General features: G+C 45.3%; 1 protein-coding gene across 1 annotated transcript in view; it reads left to right on the forward strand.

The window, feature by feature from the left end:
* The first annotated feature begins 2 nt into the window (after positions 1–2).
* The window catches only part of LOC147115070 (uncharacterized), a 121186-nt gene continuing 96112 nt past the window's right edge, over positions 3–25076 (forward strand). The window contains exons 1-2 of the mRNA XM_085993981.1: positions 3–89; positions 6480–6543. Of these exons, the coding sequence (XP_085850107.1) occupies positions 6530–6543 (14 nt within the window). The 5' untranslated portion in view covers positions 3–89; positions 6480–6529. The remainder of the gene's footprint in view (positions 90–6479; positions 6544–25076) is intronic.

Here is a 25076-nt window from a genome sequence, read left to right on the forward strand (position 1 = left end):
CCAGCTGACGAGCCCACTGCTTTCATCAATCACAAGGGCTTCCACTCCATTAATGTTCAACTGGTTTGTGATCATGTTGTCAAACCAAGGTAAGGAACAAGGGTAACATAACGATCAGAGAATAAATACAGTTATAAAACAGAAATATAAAAGGACTGTTAAAAATAAAGTAAAAGGAACAACTACTAAAGATAAATTAAACCGCCTGTACAGCAATCTACAGAGCATCCAAAATAAAACGGGGGAACTGGAGGCGATGATCCGTAGCGAGGAACTAAGGGGGCGATTTTCTGATGTCGGAGGAGGTGGGTTTGGAGGCAGGAAAGACGGGAAAATCAGATTCACGAGGGCGGGTTCGGAACCCGCCTCCAACCCGCCTCTGTGGGATTTTGCCGGTGCCAGTTTTGGAGGTCGGGAAAGGCTCCTGCCTCCAGCTGGCCATTGCGCTATTTAACATCTTTAAATGCTCGTTAAGGGCCTCTCTAAGCCTATTTTGAGAGGCCCTCGTGATTTTTCCAGCTTTTCGGTATGATCCACACACCTCCTAGACCACGGCAGGTAAACCTGGTGGGTTGACTCGTGGGTGGCCTCCTCACTGCTGCAGGTCTAACAAGACATTGTTTATTGCAGCAGGGATTACTTGCAGGTGCCAGACCTTGGCTTTAAAAGGTCTCTGAGCACTTTTAGAAGGCCTTCCGAAGTCGGAGGTGCTGCAGCTTGACTCCATCAACTGTGGGACCTCCTTGGAAGACCCTCTCCCCGCTTGCAATGAGCACATCCCCAAAGGAGGCATCAACAAGCAGCATGGGAACCATTTGCTTTCTTTCTGCATGGACTTCAGATGAGGATGAGGAGGAGGAGGAGGACCCAGAGGAGGAGGAGGAGGAGGAGGAGGAGGTCAGAGCGCTAGTGTATCAACCAGCGGCAGCGGCAGCACGACAGCACATGGCTACCCGGGATGCAAGGGATGAACTTATCATGGCCAGATTTGCATTGGTTGCCCAAGTTGGCACATGTCCTTTGCTCCATCCTAGGACATCATTGACAATGGACATGACTCTCTGGCCGCCTTTCACTCAGGCCACCAACCTGACAACACAAGTGTGGCGGTGCCCGCAATGTGGAGCTGCCTAAGGCGAAAGAGCAGATGGCATAATGCCAACATTTTGGCTTCAAATCATTCTAATGCTTTCCAACAGGGATGGCATTTCATCAATACACAGAAACAGTCTCCCAATCTGCACACAGATCTGGAGGTTATATCCCTTGCCAGCTGTACCCACACAGCCTTGGTTTCTTTGGCAGGCCTCTTCCTCTGAGATGAGTGGAAGAGCACCTCCATGCTAGCTGTCACCCCCTCCAACAACATTTGCAGCGCCTCATCTGAGAGCCTCGGGGAGGCCCTTGCCTTGGAATTGGACATTGGTTTCTCAAAAGATGTTGGAGGTAGTGCAGGACATGCAGAAATGCTGTGAATGAGCCAAGGAAGCAAGAAGCCATAAAATCAGACTGGAAAAGTGCTGTCAACAGAGGCGAGTTTCAGTCCCAAAACACTAATTGAGCAAGGGCATCCCAAACCTCTGAAATCAAGTGGCCAATCATGGGAAAATCGAAAATTTTTGAAATCTATCAGTGGAGGCGAGTTTTAAACCCACCCAAACTGAAACCTGCCTTCATCTCACCTCCAGTGAGAAAATCGCCCCCTAGATGTATTAAGAATAACTGAAACATGGTTATATAAAGAATAGGGCTGGCAACTAAATATTTTTTTAAATTATTCATACATGGGATTTGGGCATTGGCGGCAAGACCAGCATTTCTTGCCCATCCCTAATTGCCCTTGAGAAGGTGGTGGTGAGCCGCCTTCTTGAACCATTGCAGTCTGTGTGGTGAAGGTACGCCACATAGCCCACAAAAAGGTTCATTTGTAGCTTCTTATGAGAACAACATTCAGATACAGATCAAATGTAAACAAAACAAATGAGATTCGTGGAAATAACAGCCGCAATCAGAAGTAAATGACAAAAAAAATTAGGAATCTGTATGAGGAAAGTCAAAAGGAGAAATAAAAATACAGAAATGAGAAAATGAGCACAAGAGAAAATTATTCCGTTCTGCAGGTGATGTTGTTTACACAAATGAGCAGATGGAGGCACAAAGTTCTGGAAAAAAATATTATTTTTGAATAGTTTGTCTAAGATCTAATTATTTCTTTTCGCTTGGTGGTGACATTACAAGATTCATGCAAATCAGCTGAGAACTAGACCCGACCTAAAACTAAAAGGATCAGTTTACTTCTGTGATCACTGTTTAGTGAGAATTCAGTCTTTGATAATCATATAACTGACCTCTTAAATAAAATTTGCCATAAATCATAATCATTTGGATGTTTAACACCACCCATTACCGTCATGATATGCTGAAGAAACAGTAGCTGCCACTCTTCTGTCAGCTGGTGGCAGGTCTCGCGGCGGCCGCCATTTTGTGAGGGCCAGTAGTGCTACGATAAAAGCGATAGCTGAAGCAATTTAAATTAATGAGATTGTGACATCAGTGGGTGTGCAACGCTCACTTGATGCCTGATCTGCAGCACTGGATTTCAACGTTTAACTTACCGGCATGCTTTAACAACGACAGGTAGAGCAAGCGTTCACAAGCAGGAAGGAGGCTCCAGCAGCGGTATTTAAAGGGATCAGCAGTCACTTGCACCTGACATGTTTGTTAAGTTTGAGGCTCTATGCAACTTTCTGCAACTCCACCAGCTTTATTAACTTCATTCAAGGTTCTAAGGTAACAGGGAGTGTTGCTGCAAGTGGAGAATGCCTTCATTGCTCACAACACTTGCTCACTGTCATGGGTGCTGTACTGGCAGTCAACCTCATGCTTCAGGATCTTCGGCAGAGGGAGCGGAGGCAGCAAGGAAGACAGGAACATGCGCGCAGAGAGTGGAGGAGGAAGGCCAGGAGAGCACTCAACAGGAGGCCTTACCCACCTAGGGTCTTCCGACAGCACTTCTCCTACCTCCACTTAAGTGAGGAGAAGTGTATCAGGAGGCTACACTTCACCAAGGAGGTGGTCACAGAACTCTGCCACCTCCTGCAACCAGACCTGCAGCCTGAAAGCAGGATGACCACGGCTCTCCCAGTGGCAGTCAAGGTCACCGTGGCCCTCAATTTCTTCACCAGCGGATCCTTCCAGTCTGCAGCAGGAGACATAGCTAACAAATCACAGTTCGCCGTCCATCACTGCATCCGGGAGGTAACTGAGGCTCTCTGCACCAAAAGAAGGGACTAGGTTGCCTTCTCTCAGCAGAGAGAAGCAGCACAAGTGCGCATGTGGCTTTGCCAGGATAGTGAGCTTCCCCATGGTGCAGGGCGCCATCGGCTGCACACTCGTGCCTTTGTGGGTGCCGCATAACAATCCTGAGATTCTCCGTAACCACAAAGGCTACCACTCACTTAATGTGCAGTTGGTGTGCAACCACGCACAGTGATTCCTCAACGTCAATGGCCACTATCCGAGCAGCAGCCATGATGCTTTCATCCTGCGTCAGTCTGGTGTGCCAGCAATCTTCCAGCCACCACAGCAAACTCGAGGGTGGCTGCTCGAAGACAATCTGCTCTCCACCTGGCTCATGATTCCTCTCCACAACCCCAACACTCGAACCAGTCCACCATCCCTTAGCTCTTCGCACCTCCACACAGTCTTTCTGGCTGGTTGCTTGGAGACAAGGGCTATCCACTGAAGACGTGCCTCATGGCACTTTTGAGGAGGCCAACAAACGAGGCTGAGGAACATTACAATCAAAGCCACATCTCCACAAAAAGTGTCATTGAGCAGACAACAGGGTTGCTCAAAATGTGATTCAGATGCTTGGGCAGATCTGGAGGAGCCCTTCAGTACGCACCAGCCAGGGTCTCCAGAATCATCGTGGTCTGCTGCGCCCTACACAACATAGCACAGCAGCGAGGATTAGCGCTGCATGAGGAAGAAGGCGCAGACCGCACAGCCTCTTCAGAGGAGGAGGTGCAGCATGAGTTTGAAGACGAGAATGAGGAATACCTGGAGGAGCCGCTGGTCGAAATGTCACCAGCACGAGCCCACATTGCTGCCCATGAGGCCAGGGATGGCCTCATCATTGCCAGATTTAGCTAACTTTACGCAGCACAGTCATGTGGCTGCCACATGCGTTGGCATGTTGGCATCACCCTACAGCAACACCATAAACCATTCCTATAATGACCAGTCCATTCTTTTCATTGCTGGAGCGCGAATTAGCCCTGACCATTCACTCTGCCACTTCCAATTGTGCACACATATTTGGCAACGACCGCGAAGTTTCCAAGATAAATTATTTAATACAAAAAAATGATTGAACATAAACTTCACAGTAACATTTCAGAAAACACTCAAGTGACCACCCTGGTGACTATTTGTGTGGCACCTTTCTTTTCCAAGTGCTTCTTCGTGGTGCTACCCCTGTGGCTTCAGCACTTCCCTGCTGCGCCTGCTTAGATGCCTTTGGCGGTTGTCCTCTGGGTTTTGGGGCCTTTGAGGGCCCCGCCAAAGTCTACTCCTCCTGCAACTATGCAGGGGCAGACTAGGCCATGGCTGTCCGGGAAGGCATCTGGGGCTCTGGTTGGCAAGGGGGGAGGAGTGTGAGCACTTGGAGAGGAGCCCCCACTTCCATGTCCCCTCCCATCGTCATCCCTCTCATGGGCCACCCGCACTTCTCTGCTAGCAAGTAGCTGGAGAGCACCTTGCTGCACATCAGTGGGGCCATGAGGATCCACATCTATACTGACATCCCTCCTAGACAGGAGGTCTATGAGCCTCTGGTTTCTATCCTCCATAGATGCCCATCTATTTTGAATAGAAACCATGTGGTCATGCAATTGGTGTATTATGTCCTCCATGCAGGTGGCCATCCTGTCAATGGAGGAACCTACAGTCACGAGTACGTGCGCCACGGTGGTGCTCATGTTGGAGATGGACTCCTCCATTCTCTGCACACTTGCAGTCACCACGGTTGCAAAACCTGTCAGAGCCTCCTGCACTCGTTCCTGCAGCTCCAGGATTGCCCTCTTCATGGATGGCCCCCAAACCTCAGCATCTGCATACAGCTGAGCAGAGTTGGGTGAGTCCTGCGCCCTCCAACGAAGAATCTCCACTGCTGTCGCTGTCTCCACCATCTGCTCTTGCTCACCTGTGCTGTATGAGACATCAGGTGACAACACTACTCTATCTCACGATGGAGCCACCGAGGTGAGTGTATCTGCGCTGGTGCTGGCTTGCTTTGTCTGAAGTGATGCTGCGCCCTCATAGGCTGGAGGCTCTTATGAGGAGTCCACTCGCTCTTCATCCTCGACAGTGGGGAGGACTCTTGATGGACCTGTGGGAGAGTAAAGAGATCAGTTAGATATAAGATATGTCGAATGCATACAGATGCCATTATGCACATGATAAGCATTCAATGTCTCTTGACATCAGCCCCCATATGAGTGACTGATGAATGCCATGTAGCTGTATGGAAACTGATTCTGTCACCAGGTTGTTGTGATGAGCCCCTCTCCCTGTCGTCCACTTCCAGCTGGTCGACCACTCCACTGATATCAAGGGCTGCCTCCTCTGCACCCACCAGAATAGCCAACCATTGAGGTCCTCTTCCCGTTCTCTCCCTCTCCCTCTTATTGTGGGCTCTCTTTTCCTGTAAGGAGGGAAAGAAGAGACAGTTGAGTGAGAGTGATGGAATGAGTGTAAGGAATGGACAGGTTACATCTTTAGAGGGAGACTATGATGGAGTGGGGTACCAATATCAAGTTGCCTCCTTGTGTGTTGTTAGTTGGTATCATTGCTTTAGGATGAGGGTGAGTGTGAGGGGTGCTTAGTAAGATGGGGATGTGATAATGTAGATAGATAGAGAGGGATGGGTGGACGTGCAAGGGATGTTGGTTTGAGTAATGATGTGCAGGAGTAGGGTTGGGAAGGCAGAGTGATGGGGATGTGATGAGAGGCACAGCAGCATGAAGGTAAGTGTGGCTTTATACTCACTTTTCCCAACCTTAGAAGATCATTAAAACACTTGCGGCACTGCACCCAGGTACGCATTACCACTGACCTGCTGGTGACCTCCTCTGCTGTCTGTAGCCAGGCTGCCTTGGTCTCCTGGGGAGGTCTCTTCCATCCACTGGCAGGGAAGAGAATCTCTTTAGGTGCTCCGAATCCCTCCACAAGCACATGAAGGGAGTCATCGCAGAAGTGAGGAGCAGCCCTCTGCCTTTGAGAAGTTATGGTCATAAAACTGAAAGATTGTGTGCACCCTAAAGCAAAGTGACAGTAAATGGGGCCATGGCCCCTTTAAATATACCGGCAAGAAACATGTCATCGATGATGTCACCAGACCCACACCTTTTAATTGAGCTGGGTAACGCACAGGGCGGGCTTAACAAGGCCCACTAACGCAAGATCTCTTTTTACAGTGGGATGAAGACAGCAACCACCTCGTGGCCTGCCACCTACCTCTCCCACCATGTACCCGCCCAGGTAGGGGAAATCGTGGCCTATATTACACCATCTAAAAATGCTTTACAAAAAACTTTCAAAAAACCCTACCTGTTATCACTATGTTGCACCTGTAGAAGCACCACTTACTTTGATTTTCCTTTTCCTTTATCGACATGACTAAAAGACAGATACAATTGTCAAAAAGGAAAAGATCCTTGTAATCTCCTGTCAAATATTAACGACATAGGAACTAATGACCAAATGACCTCATTGCCCAAACTTCAGTCTTTGGTCCTACAGAGTGCACTTCATTAGCATTTTTGCCCTGTTTTGACTCATTTTGCACCATTCCAACAAACAAAGTCTCTGCTCCTGTCTCTTCAGTCTCAATAGCATGCACTGTCTTTTTACCTTCAGTTTTCTCTTCCAAAAATCACACCTTGGCAAAGTGATTCCTGCCTTTACATTTTGCACAGTTCTTCCCATAAGCAGGACACTGTCTGGCTACGTGTTTATTACCACACCGTCTACATTCGTAAGGCATCATTGTCTTGAACTCCGTGGGCCCTCTTGTGTCCCTTTTGTGTACCACATCCACTGGCAGGTTTTTCAGCCCCAGGGCGCTCCCTTCTGCTGTGCTGCTCCCTTCGAAAGTTTTCGTGTGCATGGCTGAGAGTTCACTAGCATGACATATTTTCACTGCTGCATCCAAATTTAGGTCATTGTCTCTAAGCATTCTCTCCCTCACCTTCTTGTCGAGTATTCCAAAAACGACTTCATCACGTATCATCGATTCCTTCAGGTCCCTAAAGTTGCATGTTTGTGCTTTTATTTTCAAGTGTGTCAAAAAAAATCAAAGGATTCTCCTTGCTTTTGCACGCAGGAGCGAAACACGAATCTCTCATATGTTTCATTCTTTTTTGGAGTGCAGTATTCGTCGAACCGTTCTATCACCTTGTCCAGATCATTTTTATCATCTTCGGCTGCAAACGTAAATGTATTAAACAGCTCGATTGCCTGCGAGCCAGCCACTGTTAGCAACAAAGCTACTTTACGTGTTCCAGAGCTAGTCGAAGCGTCAATCGCTGTGAGGTAGAGAAGAAAGCGTTGCTTGAAGACACGCCAATTTTCATCCACATTTCCTTCTAGCTCCAGGCTAGCCAGAGGTTTTATTCCTTCCATTGTTGTAGTATGTCTTTATCGTGAGTTCTATAAATCCTGGTACCATGTAATGTTATCTTAATAACGTAATTACGAGTCTCACAAGCAGTTGTAGAGGAGTGCCATTTATTCAGTCCTGACTCTATGTCTCTAGTACAGTATCTGAAGCATGGCCAAGGTGGCGTCGGGTCCTGCCCCCGGATATGACATCAGCCGTCAACCAGCTGTCAATCAAACCCTGCTGTCTTTACAACAGCTACGGTTATCCGTACCGCGTTAGCGATGCCGCACCCAGGCGCTAGTTGCTTTGCGCCTCCCATTAGGGGCGCTAACGGGAGGCACAAAGCAACCAAATTTTTCCCCCTTATGTGTTTGCACCTTACTAAATAAACTTGGAAATGTGTACATGAGCCTTCCACCTTCCACTGTAAAATATTAACAATTCAGAGAAAGTGAATAAAACTGTGGCACATTACAGTTGGGTGGGGTGGGACCGGGGGCCATGACTGGATCCGGCTATCTCCTCTAGAGAAAAGCTCATCTCACAACCCATGGGGGAGGGGGCTGTGTTACAGGCCCCAGAGTTTATCCTGGCCACTGGGTGGACCCACGCTCTATTGGCCGCTCAGTGTGACAGGTCGGATCTTCCTTGTCCGGCAAGTTTTCTCAGGAGCATGGAGCCGATCAGTGGAGGCCTCACTGTGCCCAGTAACTAACTATTGCTCAGTAATTACCCCCAAGGGCCTGCCCAGTGGCAGTAATGCAGTCATGGCTGCGGTGGGAGTTTGGTGAGCAACAGGCCCAGGCCTGGTTACTTACAATGAAACGAACCAGTTACTGCACGGCCCCAAGTGTAGCTGTAGAACATGCTGGCAGCTTGCCAATATTATTCTAGTGAGGCCTGAACTTCAGGGAAAGCCTCTGCCTCTTTCGCGGGCATCGCTCATGTGTGAGAGTTTAGAAAAAAATTGTGCGATTTTAGTGTTCTATCGTGAGCTCATGCGTTAGATTTCATTTCACTCAGAAATCGCGTCTATTGTGATAGATTCACGAGAGTTGGCACATCTGAAACTGTTAACTAGCTTTTGTTAATCAGAATAACATTTATTAACCTCAAAGCCAGTCCAGTAAAATAAAGCTGGTGACATCAAAAGATGATGCTAGTTATACAGTCCAACATTTCCAATGTTGTCTTGAAGAAATCTTTGATGTGCCTAAAATTAGACCACAGTGACCCTTCAGTTATTTTAAGGAATACAAAACAATATATAAAGCAAGGACAATTTGTTCTAAGATAGACTGTAGAAAGTAATTTTTTAAACATGTTAAGAAATTCAAGGAATATAGTCCAACAAATGTCAAAAGTTTATGTTGAACTACAATCAATAACCTTGTCAAGGTTTTAGTTACTTTCAGTTGTATTCTGAAACTGGTCAACATCAACCGGGAGCTCTAGTAATCATCACATCTTCACAGAATGAGAGGGAATATCAAAACTACATTTCCCGTAATCATGCCCAGCCAAACAGTTTAAGCTGAAGAGATCTCCTGCAGTCTGGGCTTAATTAAAAACAAAAGAAAATTCCAAAACCGTAAGTTCCTAATCATAAAAGGAACTGCCGGCAGCCAAATTATACTGGGAAAAGTAAGTGTGTAGGAATTTCCCTTTTGAGCAATTCTATTTTGTGTTATATGTTGTACAACCATTGCCTGCATATCACCACTTCCGCTTGTTGATGAATAAAGTAAAAATAAATCTGCACATTCATAATGACTAACCATAAACCTTTCAGACATCTATTTTTCAACAAATAAAAACAGGAATATGCTGGAAATAAACAGTAGGTGAGTTAGCAAATGAGACAGGAAGATAGGTTAACTTTTCAGATGGGATCCTTCATCAGTGCACAATTTTTCATATTTTACAAGTGTAAACAAAGGGGCTCCGAAAATCTGCGGCCTTTCCGGAAATTCCCATCACACATTTGACAGGAGACTGCTGGGGCGGCCGTGGACTGGAATTTCCGGGATGGGTTGTGGGAGGCAGAGCTCTGCCTGCCCCAAAACTTTCCCAGCCCTCAGAGGGACCCAGTGTAGGATCAGCAGAGGCATGTCTGCTGAGATTAGGTGTACCTGTCCTTCAAATGGTGGAAATGGGGCCCACCTGCAGGTTTAGGCCAGGATCATGGAAAATGAAAATCACCAAAGAAAAATTTCAGTTTTATTTTTGTTAAATCATTTTAAGGTATTCCCCTCACTTAGGAGGCTGCGAGGGCATCCATAAAGTCTTTCTGAGGAGGATGGGGTACCCAGCATCTCCCCGAAACCAGATACTTGTGCCAGTGCTTTCAGCCTCCCAACTACGGCAGATGCCCTAGATACACCGCTAGTGGAACAGGCCCCCACTATTGACATGATTGTGAATGAACCTCCTCCGATCCCACAAACTTTGGCAGGGTCTGTGGCAGAGGTCCCAGACATGTGCAATTTGGCACTAAAGTCAGGATGCCCATCTCCCTGTGGATTTTTCTGCACACTTGCAACCTAAAGGTTGCTCAATCAGGACTGGTGTGATCCAGTTTTTTTTCATAAATCAGTGTTCTGCATAAATAACTTTATTACTAAAAATATTTTCCAAGTTTATGTTCAATAGGTCGATGGTTGTTAAAAGAAAGTGTCATACCAGCCCAGAGTCAACATATTGTTTATATCATAGTGGAAACAGCGTGGTTTCTGTAAGTAAGCATAGTTTTTTTATAGTTTTATTGAAACCCTGTCTCACATGGGAAAAGGCAGCAAACCCGAGGTCACTAGCACAGAGTACAAAATGCAAATCAAAGATCCTGACAGAAGCTAGCAGGGGGCACAGATATATCGTGTGTTCCTAGGACAGCACAAAAAGAGGCTCCAGACAGAAATCAACCTTTAATTTTCAAATCATTTCTGGTCCGGATTGGGCTCCTTGTGGTAATCTATCTTTATTATATTTAGTGTATCAACATATATATATAAATAGAGTGTATCAACATATACATATACATATATATCCTCTTGCTTACTTCCTATCTTTGGCTTATAATAATGGAGTTTTCACTCCTGTCAGTCAGAGAGACTGTCCCTCCCTCCCTGGATTTGGTTAGCCAGCTCTCCTTTGTTGTTCTTTTATTTTTCTGTGCTGCATTTTTCTTTTTTTTTCCTGTTTGTTTCTTTGCTTCTCACCCTTCCCCCCTCGACTATGTAAGCTCTATGAAAGCCCCTCAAGTCTCTGCTAAGATTTTGTAAACAGGCCAGAATACAAGAAAGGCCTGGGACGGCAAAAAGCCATTGAGCCCATTAAAGCTCATCCCTCTAGTATACTAACTATCCCATCGGAGCATCCAATTGTATTTTTACCCACCCTTTTCCTTGTAGATCACTTTTCCTTTTCTTTCCAATTTTTCCATCTACTCACAAAGTAAATACAGATGAAGGTGGCCGTTCAGTTCATCTACCTTAACCTTCCATAGAAACCTACAGGCCCACATCACTATGTCTAACTGCATCTTGAATAACTCCATGCTTTTACATCCATCACGCTACCATTGAAGACCATTCCAGTACTCAACAATCTTTGAATGAAGAAGTGCTTCGTGACATCAGTCCTGAACTTGCCCGTTACAGTTAGTAATTATGTCCTGTAGCCATGCATTAATTTGCAATAGTGCACAGGACAAGAGCAGCAGGTGCATGGGAACACCATCACCTCCAAGTTCCCCTCCAAGTCACACCCCATCCTGACTTGGACATGTATCGTTGTCATTGAGTCAAACTCCTGGAACTCCCTACCTTACAGCACTGTGGGAGTACCTTCCTCACGTGGGCTGCAGCAGTTCAAGAAGAAGTCCCACCACCACCTTCTCAAGGGCAACTAGGGATGGACAATAAATGACAACAATGCCCATATCCTGAAGAATGATTTAAAAAAAGATGAACCTTTTCTATTCCACTTCATATTTTATATAAGATCCCATCTTCTTTGACTCCTTGCAAGATTGAAGAATCCAAGTTTTTCTTCGCTTTCCTGATAGCTCAGTGTTCGAACATTAGGGATCAGCCTCGCTCTCTGCACCACTTCCAAGGCTCGGATATATCTTTTGTCTGTTGCTGACCAAGACTGAATGTTATATTCAAGATAGTTAAAATGACGACAGACATGAACTTGTTGGAAATGCAGCAGGATGCACCTGACCACCATTTTAACTATCCGGCCACCCTGCTTCCTCTGGGCAGGCAGGGTTATAATCAGGCCTATCGTATTTTGGAAAATAAAATTTGCTGTCACTGCAGTTGCACTGAGCCCAAAGAGTGTTTTTGTTATGGTATTGGATATTGTATCATGAGGCGACAAAAATTATATGGTTTGCAGCTTGGTAGGTGTTGCCAGTGAGAGGCCTGAACAGTTTTGCCGGTCAGGTCTCATTTGCAGTCAACTGGCGAGCTGCCAGTTTGTTCCGTTTTAGGGGGCGGGGGAGAGTCAGGTGGAAGATCTAGTGGGACATCCACAGAGCACAGGTCTACAGCAAGGGATTACAGGTATGGGCTAGACCGATTTGGGGGGGTGGGTGGATGGGGGTGCGACAGAGAGCATTATTGAGGGGGAGATTAGCAGCGAGGCACAGGGGGAGCAATTATGTTTATCCTGCCCAAAAAGTGCCAAATAAATTATTGCTCATTGTTCCCGAAGCTGCTTCCATCAATTCCTTTAAGTGATGCTGCTTCTGGCTATTTCCCACTCTGTGTAGTCAGCTGGTCTAGCACTCAGTGCTGTGGGTACCAAAATGGCACTGTTCTCCTAACAATGTCATAGGATGTTGATTTGAATACTGTTATGAAGCTCCCCCCTATTTCTGCCAAGAGTGCTGGGCATCCAAATCGAGGCCTGCTCGAAAATGGCAGCTGACGGGAAGTCGATGGTTAGAATTTCTTTAAATTTTGGTGTCACTGCTGACCTACTTCATATGAAAAATGGAGAGGCAAAATTCGGGGCCGTGTTTCTTAATTTGGCAAGCAATACCTCAGCCACTTGCTTTATACAACTGCTGACTGCAGATTATGATATTGTTGATGTCCCCTGTGGCAATCTGGATTGAGCAAAGATGAAAAGTTCAGAGCTAAAGTCACCTTTACAGCCACTGGCTCCACGTCAGGTGAATGGGAACCTTTGGAGAACATTGTTCCTCAGAAAGTTTGAGGTAAATCCACCATTATCTCAATATGCAATTGGAAGAATGATGGTGGGACGGCTCAGTCCTCTATTGTGACCTTACAGGGCCTTAGTGAGACCATACCTGGAGTACTGTGCACAGTTTTGGTCTCCTTATCTAAGGAAGGATATACTTGCCTTGGAGATGGTGCAACGAATGCTCACTAAATTGAATCCTGGGATGAGAGGGCTGGCCTATGATGAGAGATTGTGTAGATTGGGCCTATACTCTCTGGAATTTAGAAGAATGAGAGGTGATCTCATTGAAACTTACAAGATTCTGAAGGGGATTGACAGGGTAGATGCTGAGAGGTTGTTTCCCCTGGCTGGAGTGTCTAGAACTAGGGGGCATAGTCTCAGGATAGGCCATTTAAGACTGCGATGAGGAAGAATTTCTTCACTCAGAGGGTTGTGAATCTTTGGAATTCTCTGCCCCAGAGGGCTGTGAATGCTGAGTCTTGGAGTATATTCAAGGCTGAGATAGATAGATTTTTGGATTCTAGGGTAATCAAGGGATATGGAGATTGGGCGGGAAACTGGAGTTGAGGTTGATGATCAGCCATGATCTTATTGAATGGCGTTGCAGGCTTGAGGGGCTGTATGGCCTACTCCTGCTCTTACTTCTTATGTTCTTATGTTGATGCAATCTGGCTTGTCTTGTATCCGTGCTATTCTACCTCATCCTCTGCAAAGTAGCAAAAATAAAGAAGGATACCTTTAGAAAAATTGGAGCATATCAAAGCCACCCTATAAAGCCTGTTCACCCACAGAATTGCCTACAGTAAATATAAAATAAAAATCTGAAAATTAACTAAATGTGCCAATAAGTCTCTCCTGCACATTACTGTCTGCCCTTTTAAGTTACTTTCCGTTTGAAAGTGTCACCTAGATGCCCCATGCATATGGGTGGTATTAAGTAGTAATGTTGTCCCATTGTATAGACCTGAAAATGGCATGCACGTCTTGATGACATTGGCCAGGAATTTCTTCAGAGTTGCTCCCACTTCACCGTAACTTTGCCGGATTGTGATAATGGGGTTCCGCTGCACTTCCGGCAAAGTTAAACTGGTGGAGCATGAGCAGCTCCAAGGAAATTCCCAAACACTACTTCCTGTACATTTAAAAAATATAATGACACTCCAACCTATTTCACACAAAGGCAAACCAAAAATGCATGTCAAGTGGAAATAGGTAGAGGTTAGAATGCACTCTTACAACTACAAAGGGCAAGAGCTGTGATAACCTTCCTGACAAAACTCTTGACATACTGCATACAAAAGAGCACCTTTTGCAAGAAATCCTTCGGGCTGGATTTTGCCGGCGCTCAGAGGGCGGGATTGGAGGCTGTCAAAATAGCAAAGATTGACAACGGGTAGGAAACCTGCTGTCAACCCGCCTCCACTCAAGTCTCCCAGGTGTCGGGTCTATCAGTGGAGAACTGACCTGACACCAAGCGGTGGGGGAGACAATTGAGATCATTAAATGGCTTGTTAACAGCCAATTTAATTATATTTTGAGGCTTCTTTCCAATCTTATATTCTCCCCCATGGGTTACCAGCTGCTCGGGGAACACGCCAGCTCACCCTGGCGTGAGTTGAGTCTGCTCTGATGTACCTGATAAGCTGACAGCTGCAGAAGTGGTGTAAAGGATGACATGTTGCAGATGGTCAGTTTCAGAGTGCAGAAACTGATGGTTACTGCATTTGTAAGACATATAGAGATTTCTTTAGCTTGCAAGTGTTTGGAGGCAACTGTATGTCCAGTGCCACCTCATTGGAACAACCTCTCTCACCATTGACAGATCACTTCTGTCATCTCACCTGCAGCTGTCATCTATTGCAGCAACATCGGTACCCTTGAAACTATCTCACCTTGCCCCTCTGATTCCTTCCACAATCAGCCCCAACACCAACATCACCAGGCACACCAACAACATCACCAACCTTCTCCGCAATCACCTGATGCTGCACAGGACACAAGGCATCAGCCCCTGACAGCATTGCTGCCCGGGAGGCCAGCAATGGCATCACCATGGCCAGATTTACTTCACTTGACGCTGTAAAGCCTGGCTGCCACATGATGCGCCAGGTTGATACCATCCCACATCAGCACCGTAAAGCACCCCTTTAATGTCCAAGCCATTCCATGTACACTGATCACAATGGGGCAGGGGGGGGGTAGTTATGTCTGAACATTCATTGGAACTCAGTAAGACACTTCTCAAGGTGCGCACAGATCTGTCCAATAAGGTGAAGTGTTGAAAATGTAGATTTCACTGTATGACAACACATTACCAGAAACTTCACATGGACATTGGCTAAACCTCTCAAATGCCCATCCTTGTGTGTTGTTAGTTGGTATGCTTGCAGTAGGATGAGGGTGAGTGTGAGGGGTGGCTAATGAGATGGGGAAGTGATAATATAGATAGAGAGGGATGGGTGGAGGGGCAAGGTAAGTTGGTGTGAGTAAGGATGTGCAGAAGTAGGGTAGGGAAGGCAGAGTGATGGGGATGTGTTGAGTGGCACAGCAGGGTGAGTTTGAGTGTGGATTTGCAGTAACGTTTCGTGATCCACTGAGATCATTGAAAGGTTGGCGCCACTGCAGCCAGGGACTCATGACGACATCCCTGCTTTTGCCCTCCTGTGCAATGTGCAACCAGGCTACATTGGTGTCCTGGGGAGGTCTCTTCCACCCTTGGAAGGGAAGAGAACCTCCCTGCGTGCTGTGACTCCCTCTATAAGCATATGGAGGGAGTCTTTGGAGAGCCTAGATGCAACCGTCCGCCTTTGTGCAGAGCTTGTCAGTGTTTGTAGCACCTCAGTGCTGTCAAACACTGACAGAACAACTGTCAAACTCAATGTGGCCATGGTCCCTTTAAGGAAACAGGCTTAACAAGGCCAATCATGGGAAAATCCCTTTGACAGAGTGGCTGCAGCCAGGAGCGGGACCGGAACCCGGCAACCAGCTATCCCGCCACCATCTTGCCTCCGCAGAGAAAATCCAGCCCTTCCTTTTCCTCCCCCTACCCCACCCCATTGCCCAGTAAATAATGTTTGACCCCATTTCCTTCTCCCATGCTCCCTTCCAATCACCACCATTCTGTTATGATGTGGTTCAGAATGGAGGGCAGCAATTTCCCTAACAAAAAAAAAGGAGAAATCTTGAGCTCTAGCCACCCTGTGTAATTTTTCTGCACCTTTTCACAGCCTCCTATACGTGGAGGCATTGCTGTCGGCTTGGGAGGAAAGTGCATTGTGGAGGGAAATAGCATAGGGAAGAAACAGGAAAAATAGGCAAAGTAATAGCTTTTTTCAAAAGAAATAGAGGAAACCATGCAATTTTCTCAGTGCAGGAATTAATTTTAAATAAATCACATTTTCGTAAACAATGCTTTCATTTATTTTATGGTTGTCACACACTTTACAGATAGTTTTTTAACAAACTTTAATATCATAGAATCAGATCCTATAAACAGAAACACTGGGTGGGCAATGTGATCCGCCTGCGCAATATTAAAAGCTACTCTGTAATAAACAAATGTCACAATGAATAAACATTCTGGGGAGGATGGGATCTGGATGGGGTACCAGCTGAAAGGCATGGATAAGATCCTCCATTTTATTCTGTTGCTTCGAGAGGTAAGCTGTCTATTCTTGTTCCAGAACACGCAAATCTTGTGCCTAGTCAGAAACTTTAGGTCGTGTTTACTGTTAGAGCATGAGGATTGACTTTATTTTGTAAGAACTCTGAGTAACAAAGTATGCATTAAATAAACAGGGGCATACATGTTCTTTAGCTTTTGTTTTCATTTAATTTTCAGAATGATACCCTTCCTCGGATGTGTAGTTTAATGAAAAATATTTTCAGATAAGACTTTGGGGCAGGACCATAACAATTTTCTGTTTTAAAACGATAACATATAAAATTGTGTATATGCGGCTAATGATTCATTTTTTTTTCTGGGAATTGTTCACAGTGCTTGGCTCAACAGTTTTATGTGTATAGAATTATTTGTGAGCTTTCAATTTCATAGAACTGGTGATTAAAGTTGCAAGAAAGAAGGATTTGTAAAGTATTATTCATGTAGGATTAAATCCACTAAATATAAACAGCTGCATATCCTCCTGGGCCTCAAAAGGGAAAATCCTAGCTAAACAAGAGACCCTGTGGTGAGCGACATCAAAACAAAGAGAAAGAATAATGATGTGTCCACAAAATAAATGAAAGGGGATCATTAATGATGGTGAATTACTACAAGTGATGCAATCTTGGCAAATTCAGTGTTTTTTAAATTTGGATCAGGGCTATGATGTTATTAACAGAACCAAGAGAATTTTTAAACACTAAAATTCCCAGTAAAATATTCTGTGCAACCGTTAGATAAAACAACATTTTATGTTGAGCTGTCATCTGATGATATATTAAGATCCGGCAGGTTTAAAGGATAAAACAAAATAATCAGAGAAGTAAATTATGTACAAGCAGACATGTAAAGAAAAACTTCCAGGCTGTCAAAATTATATATTTGTTTGTTTGGGGCTGCAATTCCTTCTTTGTAAAGTATAGGGGTAGAAATTTGTTATGGCCCTTTATTGGGCGTATAACGAACGGTGTGCACGCAGTGCGTACACCAAACAGTAGGCCCGAGCCTCGCCCGAAATTGGGCTTTGGGCCTCATTTAAATCATTTGCTCAAGCTGTCAATGCCGGTTGCACCTCTAGAGGCAGCTCTCCCATTTCAAGGTATCCATTTCATGCCGCCTGTCCCACCAGCGGCAGCCCTCAGGTAAGTCCTGGTAGGAGGGGGAAGGACATCGGGAGGGGAGGCCAATCGTAGGCTGGTAGTGGCCCTCAGGAGTGCTGTGGAGCTGGGAGGAGCATTCTTGCTGCTCCTGATTCCATATCAAGCAGTAAAATTTATTTTTACTTACTTTTTTGGTGGCGGACGCTTGCTAGGCCGCATCCAAGACAGGCAAACCCGAGCCAAACAGGCCAGGCATCTGCTCCACTCCAGGCAGCCCAATTTGGTAAAGATGTCCTAAGGCCTCTTATTAACATATGCAAGAGGCCTAACACTTGTTTTAGGTGGCTGCCAAAGACACCTGAAAAATCAACCGACGCAATATGGGGTCGGACATATTTTCTAAAATGAGTTCCTGGGATGTTGGCATCGCTGGCAAAGCCAGCATTTATTACCCATCCCTTGTTGCCCTTGAGAAGGTGGTGGTGAGCCACCTTCTTGAACCACTGCATACCGTGTGGTGTAGGTACTCCCACAGTGCTGTTAGGGAGGGAATTCCAGGACTTTTGACCCAGCGACAATGAAGGAACGGCGATATATTTTCAAGTCAGGATGGTGTGCGACTTGGAGGGGAACTTGGAGGTGGTGGTGTTCCCATTATTTCAGAAATCCGAGGTTGGAAGTAATTCAGTTTCCCTTGGTGTGCAGGACATTGTGCTGCAACTTTGGTACTTTTTGACCCTGTTTTTCATCTGCAGAACAGGTGCAGCAAGGACTATTTTCTAACCCATATCCTCTTCATTTGTTATGATTAATCTCAGCAAGCAGATGACCGTCTCCTTGTTCAGCTTTGCTGTGAAACTGACTGGCGGGAGTTCAATAAAGAGACAGATGGTCACTTTCCTTCCCTTTGTGGCACCAAGTCTCAGCTAGTTCCTCCTTGCCTGTAGCACTGCAGGCTAAGATCCAGAATTCAGCAGGTAGAGGGTTTCCCACAGAAATGCTTGTCATCCCATTCCATGCCACAGCATGAGGGAGCAACACATACTGTGCCAAAATGTACCCAGCTCTTGAAAAATGTGATTGATTTGGGTTAGTTATTTTCTGTTCTTTTTTGTGTTGTCCATCACGAAGCACCATTCTAGCTCAGAAGGTGAGGAGTTCAACTCCCAGTAATATCACTCAATTACCTACTGCTCAGAGTTGTGTAAAGGTGGCCCATGTGACTAGTCCTCTGATTTTCACTCCCTTCCATCTCTCTCTCTCTCTCTCTCTCCGCAAATACCCCATGGCATACAAGACTTAACGCATTTGTTAGAAATTTCTCTCTCCACTATTTTGGTGGAAGCATTGAAGAAAGAAAGAACCTGCATTTATATAGCACTTTTCATTACTTCAGGATATCTCAAAGTGCTTTACAGCCAATGAAGTACTTTTTGAAGTGTAGTCACTGTTGTTACACAGGAAACACAGCAGCTAATTTGCACACAGCAAGTTCCCACAAACAACAATGTGATAATGACCAGGTATTCTGTTTTAGTGATGTTGATTGAGGGATAAATATTGGCCAGGACACCAAGGCGAACTCTCCTGCTCGTCTTCAAAATAGTGCTTTTACTTTTTACTTCCACCTGAATGGGCAGATGGGGCAGAAAGACAGATTCATCCTTTCACAATAAATAGTTTAATTCCTCCACTATAATAGTGCAGAGAGGAATTTCAGGCAAATACATTAAGTGTTCATATGCTAGTATCCCATGCATAACTTCAGTGCCCTTGAGTCCGATCTCAATGACAATGCTGATATCAGGAATTCATTATGTGGTCTGAAACTTGTATCCTTGGCACAGTATTATCTGTAAGGGGCAGATTAATCTTCTTCAAAACGCTCAGCCCAACAGCTTCAATACAATTCCTCAGAGGTGATGGTGGTGGCCACAAGGCCTCCCCACTACTATTCAGCCTTTTACCAGAACATCTTCCTGTGTAATAAGCATTAATGGTGTAATGCTTCAATATTGTAACCAGTTACTATGAACAGTTAAAAAGAAATCCAACCTTGTGCAATTGGTTATGATTTGTTATGCAGAGGCAAGTTTACACAGGGTAGTATCACCAAGTCCTAGGTCACACAAGAACTGAAATACAATTATACCCTCAAGCCCATTGCCATTGACTGAACAGCAGCTGCAAATGAAGCATTGCATTGTTGCCAGGCAATCATTTGCTGTCTTTTTGTGGAATCTTGCTGTACGCGAATTGGCTGCCACATTTTCAACATTACAACAGTGACTATACTTTAAAAGTTCTTAATTGGCTGTAAAATGCTTTGGGGCATCCTGAGGTCATGAAAGGTGCTATATAAATGCAAGTTCTTTCTTTCTGGAATGATCCTGGATAGTCACTTTAAGTAATTAAATCATGTGTGCCTGATACACTTAGAATAACAGTAATACAAAGTGCACAAGAGGACTACAATATTCAAATAATGATTTAAATATTCAACTGCAGGAAAACAATATTCTATATTCAATAAAATATGGTTTTAGCACCCTGTTGCCACGAATCACTATGGTTGCAGATTTAGAATGATGTTCACAGTTGAAAGAAAATCTTGCCCTTAAGGCAAATTTTTAACTTCCTAGCTGTCAACAGAAAGAAGCAGAACAAAAAGGGTGAACTTCCTAAAAGAAATCAAAAAGTTGCTAACAGTCCACTTGGAAAAAAAACAGAAGCAAAATGTTTACCTAAAATAAATGCAAACATGACTCCAGAATGAAGTATTGTTGTGAAAGTGAATAATCCAATATAAGAATATTTCATTTCTTTCTGGATTATGGACTTTAGCCTTAATCTAACTGACTGGGGAAGAAATTGGTTAGTGCCCAACTATGGGTACGAAATGGGTGGAGTGACTGCAACGTGTGTCCAAAGAGGTCAGCCCGAGAATCACCCGAAATTGACCTTTGGGCTCATTACCATGAGACTAGCGAGCTGCGGGCATCAATCGGGCATCCCAATGTAGCCCATCGGTCAGGCCCAGAGAAAGAATGGCTGGTGCAGATATATTTCAGGTGCCCTTGAGGCAATCAACGTAACTCTGTGAAATTGGACCTCGTTTCTGTTGTATCCGTGTGTTAATGAAGACACGGAATGCAGAAGTTGGTTTACAGGTGTTTACTGGACAAAGTCTGGAGATGAACTAACAGATACAAAACAATATACAGGCTTATATAGCCCAAGTGGCCATTACCGGCATTACAGTACACAGGGGGCTCTTAAAGGCACATACACCACAATTCCTCCCCTTTTAGACAACCAGTACATAATATTTTAAGTAATCATTAATTAACATGTTACAAGAACAATAATCTACACATTGCTGCAGTTAATCAATTATAAGTCAGTCTCTCTGGAGGCTTCCTGACTCGGTCCGGATAACGCCTCGGTGGTGTAGTAGTTTCTGGTGGTGTAGTAGGTTCTTTTGGCAAGGCTGATTCGGCTTGAATGCCAGTGTTGGGTTCATCTGGTTCCAGTATCATCGGATCGGAGGTAGATACTATGGGTATCTCTACTTCATCATTAGGCATATAGAGTTGTGGTGTAGGTTGTCCCTTTTCAGAAGACTCTATGATCTGGTCAGCATGGTGCCTTATTATGCTTTCTCCAATGTCCACGGTATACATCAGCGGTCCTAGTCGTGTGCAAATAGTTCCAGGCTGCCATTTCTCGGTACGGTAGTCCCGGGCCAAAACTTGTTGACCTATCTGGAAGGTTCTAGTTGGCTTTTCATTCATGCCTTGAAATTGCCGGTTCTCCACGTCCCTTCTGATGTTTGGCTTGATCAAATCCAGCCGGCATCTTAGGCTTCTATTGAAGAACATCATGGCGGGAGTTTGGTTTGTAACCACATGTGTTGCATTCCTGTATGCAAACAAGAAGTTATCTACCTTATGCTGAAGTTTTATGTCTTCATTACCCATGGCCTTTATGGCCTTCTTGAAGGTCTGGACAAACCTTTCAGCCAATCCATTGGTGGCGGGATGGTATGGGGCGGACGTGTAGTGCTTAACCTCATTGTTTTTTAAGAACTTCCTGAATTCTTCGGACACAAATTGCGGTCCATTATCAGAACAGATCTGTTCAGGCAGCCCATTCCTGGCAAATATGGTCCTTAATACTGTGATGGTTTTTTCCGTGGTGGTGGAGGACATCTTTATTACCTCCGGCCACTTGGAGTGTGCATCAACCGCGATAAAGAACATTGAGTCCATAAATGGACCAGCAAAGTCGATGTGTACCCTTTGCCATGGAGATGAGGGCCACTCCCCTGGATGTAGAGGGGCTTGTGGTGGGGCGTTTTGGACCTTCTGGCATCCTAGGCAGCTCTTGGTCATTTCTTCTATGTCTCCATCGATACCTGGCCACCACACAAACGCTCTGGCTAGGTTCTTCATTTTCACTCCACCCAGATGCCCCTCGTGAAGCTCCTTTAGCACTTTATCCTGGAGTTTGGGTGGAATCACCACTCGGGATCCACACATCAAGGTTCCTCGGCACACTGACAGCTGTTCTCTTCTTTGCGAGAATGCTGGCAACAGTGGTTCGCCATGTGCTGGCCATCCCTTCACTGTTAAATCGTAGACTCGTGAGAGAGTCGGGTCATTCCTTGTTTCCTTTTCAATGGCAGAATTTGTTACTGGTAGACATTCCACTATGGTTGAGTGGAACATCTCCACTGGGTCTACTGTAGGTGCCTCTTCTACCGTTGGCAACGGTAGGTGCGATAAACCGTCAGCATTCCCATGCTGTTTTGATCCTTTGTATTCTATGTCATATTGGTGTGCCCCTAGGAAAAGGGACCACCTCTGTAGCCTTTGCGCTGTCATAATGGGAACACCCTTTTTAGGGTTGAATATGGAGACGAGGGGTTGATGGTCAGTCAACAAGGTAAATTTTTGTCCGTGTAGGTAATGGTTGAATTTCTTCACTCCCCATACCAGGCTGAGTGCTTCCCTGTCGATCTGGGCATAGTTACGCTCAGCTGAGTTCAATGAGCGTGACGCAAAAGCTATCGGCCGTTCTGAGCCATCAGGGAATCTATGTGATAATACCGCTCCTACGCCGTAAGGGGATGCATCGCACGCCAGTCTGATTGGCAGTGATGGGTTGTAATGAGCCAAAACTTCCTTGGACGTGATCAAGCCTTTACATTTATGGAAGGCACGTTTACAGTCCTCGCTCCATTCCCAAATTACTCCCGTTTGTAGCAGTTCGTTAAGAGGGTGCAGAACAGTTGACAAGTTCGGTAAAAATTTATGGTAGTAATTTATCAATCCCAGGAACGACCTTAATTGTGAGACATTTTCAGGTGCTGCTGCTTTTATGACCGCTTCAATTTTCTCAGGGGACTTATGCAACCCTTCTTCATTAATTATGTGTCCACAATATGATATTTGTTTCTGCAAAAATTCGCACTTGGGGCGGTTTGCTCGTAGGCCCCGTTCTCTCAGCCTAGTGAGCACCTTCTCCAAATTGGCAAGGTGTTCGTTGTCATTTTCTCCTGTTACAAGGATGTCGTCTAGGTAGCATTGAGTCCCAGGAATCCCTTGCAGGACTTGTTCCATAGCTCTTTGCCAGATAGCTGGAGCTGATGCTATTCCGAAAACCAGTCGATTGTACTGGTACAGGCCTTTGTGTGTGTTTATTGTGAGATACTTTTTAGAGGCCTCCTCAACCTCCATCTGTAGATATGCCTGTGCCAAGTCAATTTTTGTGAAACGTTTCCCTCCGGATAGTGAGGCGAAAATATCTTCTATTCTCGGAAGAGGATACTGTACCGTGTGAAGGACTGGGTTTACAGTCGCCTTGAAGTCCCCACAGATGCGAATTTTTCTCTGTTCTTCAGATTTATCATTATTTAACGTTTTCTTCATGACCGGGACGATGGGCGTTGCCCACTTGCTCCAATCTATCTTGGATAACACGCCTGTCTTTTCCAAATTCTCCAGCTCTGCCTCGACTGCTGGACGAATTGCATATGGCACCGGCCTTGCCTTAAAAAACTTGGGAATTGCCGCATCTTCCACCTTTATTGAGGCGGTGATGCCTTTCAAGGTTCCTAGTTCCCGTTGGAACACTTCTTTGGCGTTGGCCAAGATGTCTTTTAATCGTTCAGGTATGATGTCATCATCATTTTTTTTCTTACTGGTCACCGTCAGTGCCTGAATGGAGTGCCAGTCCAAACGTACCTTCCTGATCCATTCACGTCCCAACAGCGGTGGACCACCATCTTGCAGAACATATAAATACAACTTCTGTATTTCCTTGCCGTTGTATACAACAGGCACCTTTATTTTCCCTTTGGGGTATACTTTCTGCCCCGTATATGTTTTCAAGATAATGGATGTATCTTTCAAAGGTATATGCGGAAATAGCCGCTCGTAATCCCGTCTACTTATGACGGTCAGAGCTGATCCTGTATCTAGCTCCATTTTAACTGGGGACCCCGCTATCATGAGGGTAACCCAAATGGTCTGGTAATCTTCTTTGGCAATTACATTATGTAATTTGAGAGAGCTTAGTCTCTTGTTTCCGGAGTCGCTATCGCTCTTCTGGTCTTCGGAGCTACTGTCCGTCATCATTTGTACCTTTCTGTACTTTTCCTTATTGATTTTTTTTCTGTCAGTGGATTTTTTTTTTCCAGATCGGCATACACGTGTAATGTGTCCCATCTTTCCGCATTGCCTGCATGTTTTGTCCTTGAACCAGCAGTCCCTCTGGTCATGGGTGGATCTGCCGCAGCGATAACATCTCTCGAAACCCCGTGTCATTTCATGGGTGCCGAAGTCCTGTGGCTTTTGCTGTATCTCTGCAGCTCCTCTTGCACTGAAAGCCTTGTCCAGTGTCAAATCTTTCTCAGAAAGTAGCCTTTTTATGTTCCTTCACTTAGGAGACCGCAAACGAATTTGTCTCATAGAGAATCTGCCAGTCCTGCCCCGACTTGGCAGTGTAGGGTATCAACAATCTCCTTAAAATTCTTGTCCATCGGTTTGGCTGGAGTGAATAAGTTTCGTGACAGCCTGTATGTCCTTGCGCCCATTAGATTTAGAAGTACCGATGCCTTTTTATCATCCTTTATTTCATTCGCTGTGCAATATACTTCCACTCTTTCCACATATGTGGCCCAATCATCTACATCACTATCGAAAGTAGTAATGTTGCCAGTCTTAGGCATCCTAAAAAAAAATGGCGCCTCCCGCGCTTTCCTTTCTTCCTTGTTGAAAAAAAAAATGGCGCCTCCCGCGCTTTCCCGCCGCTGTTGCTGCTGACAACGCTGTTCTTCATGGTTTTTATTTATACAAATATTTTTAATAGTCGGAGACTTGTTCCCGCCGGACTCTCTGGGACTTTCCCCGCCCTCTGCGTG

Source organism: Somniosus microcephalus, chromosome 7 (assembly GCF_052327205.1).
Source record: "Somniosus microcephalus isolate GS21.2 chromosome 7, FLI_Smic_1.0, whole genome shotgun sequence".
Classification (NCBI taxonomy): Eukaryota; Metazoa; Chordata; class Chondrichthyes; order Squaliformes; family Somniosidae; genus Somniosus; species Somniosus microcephalus.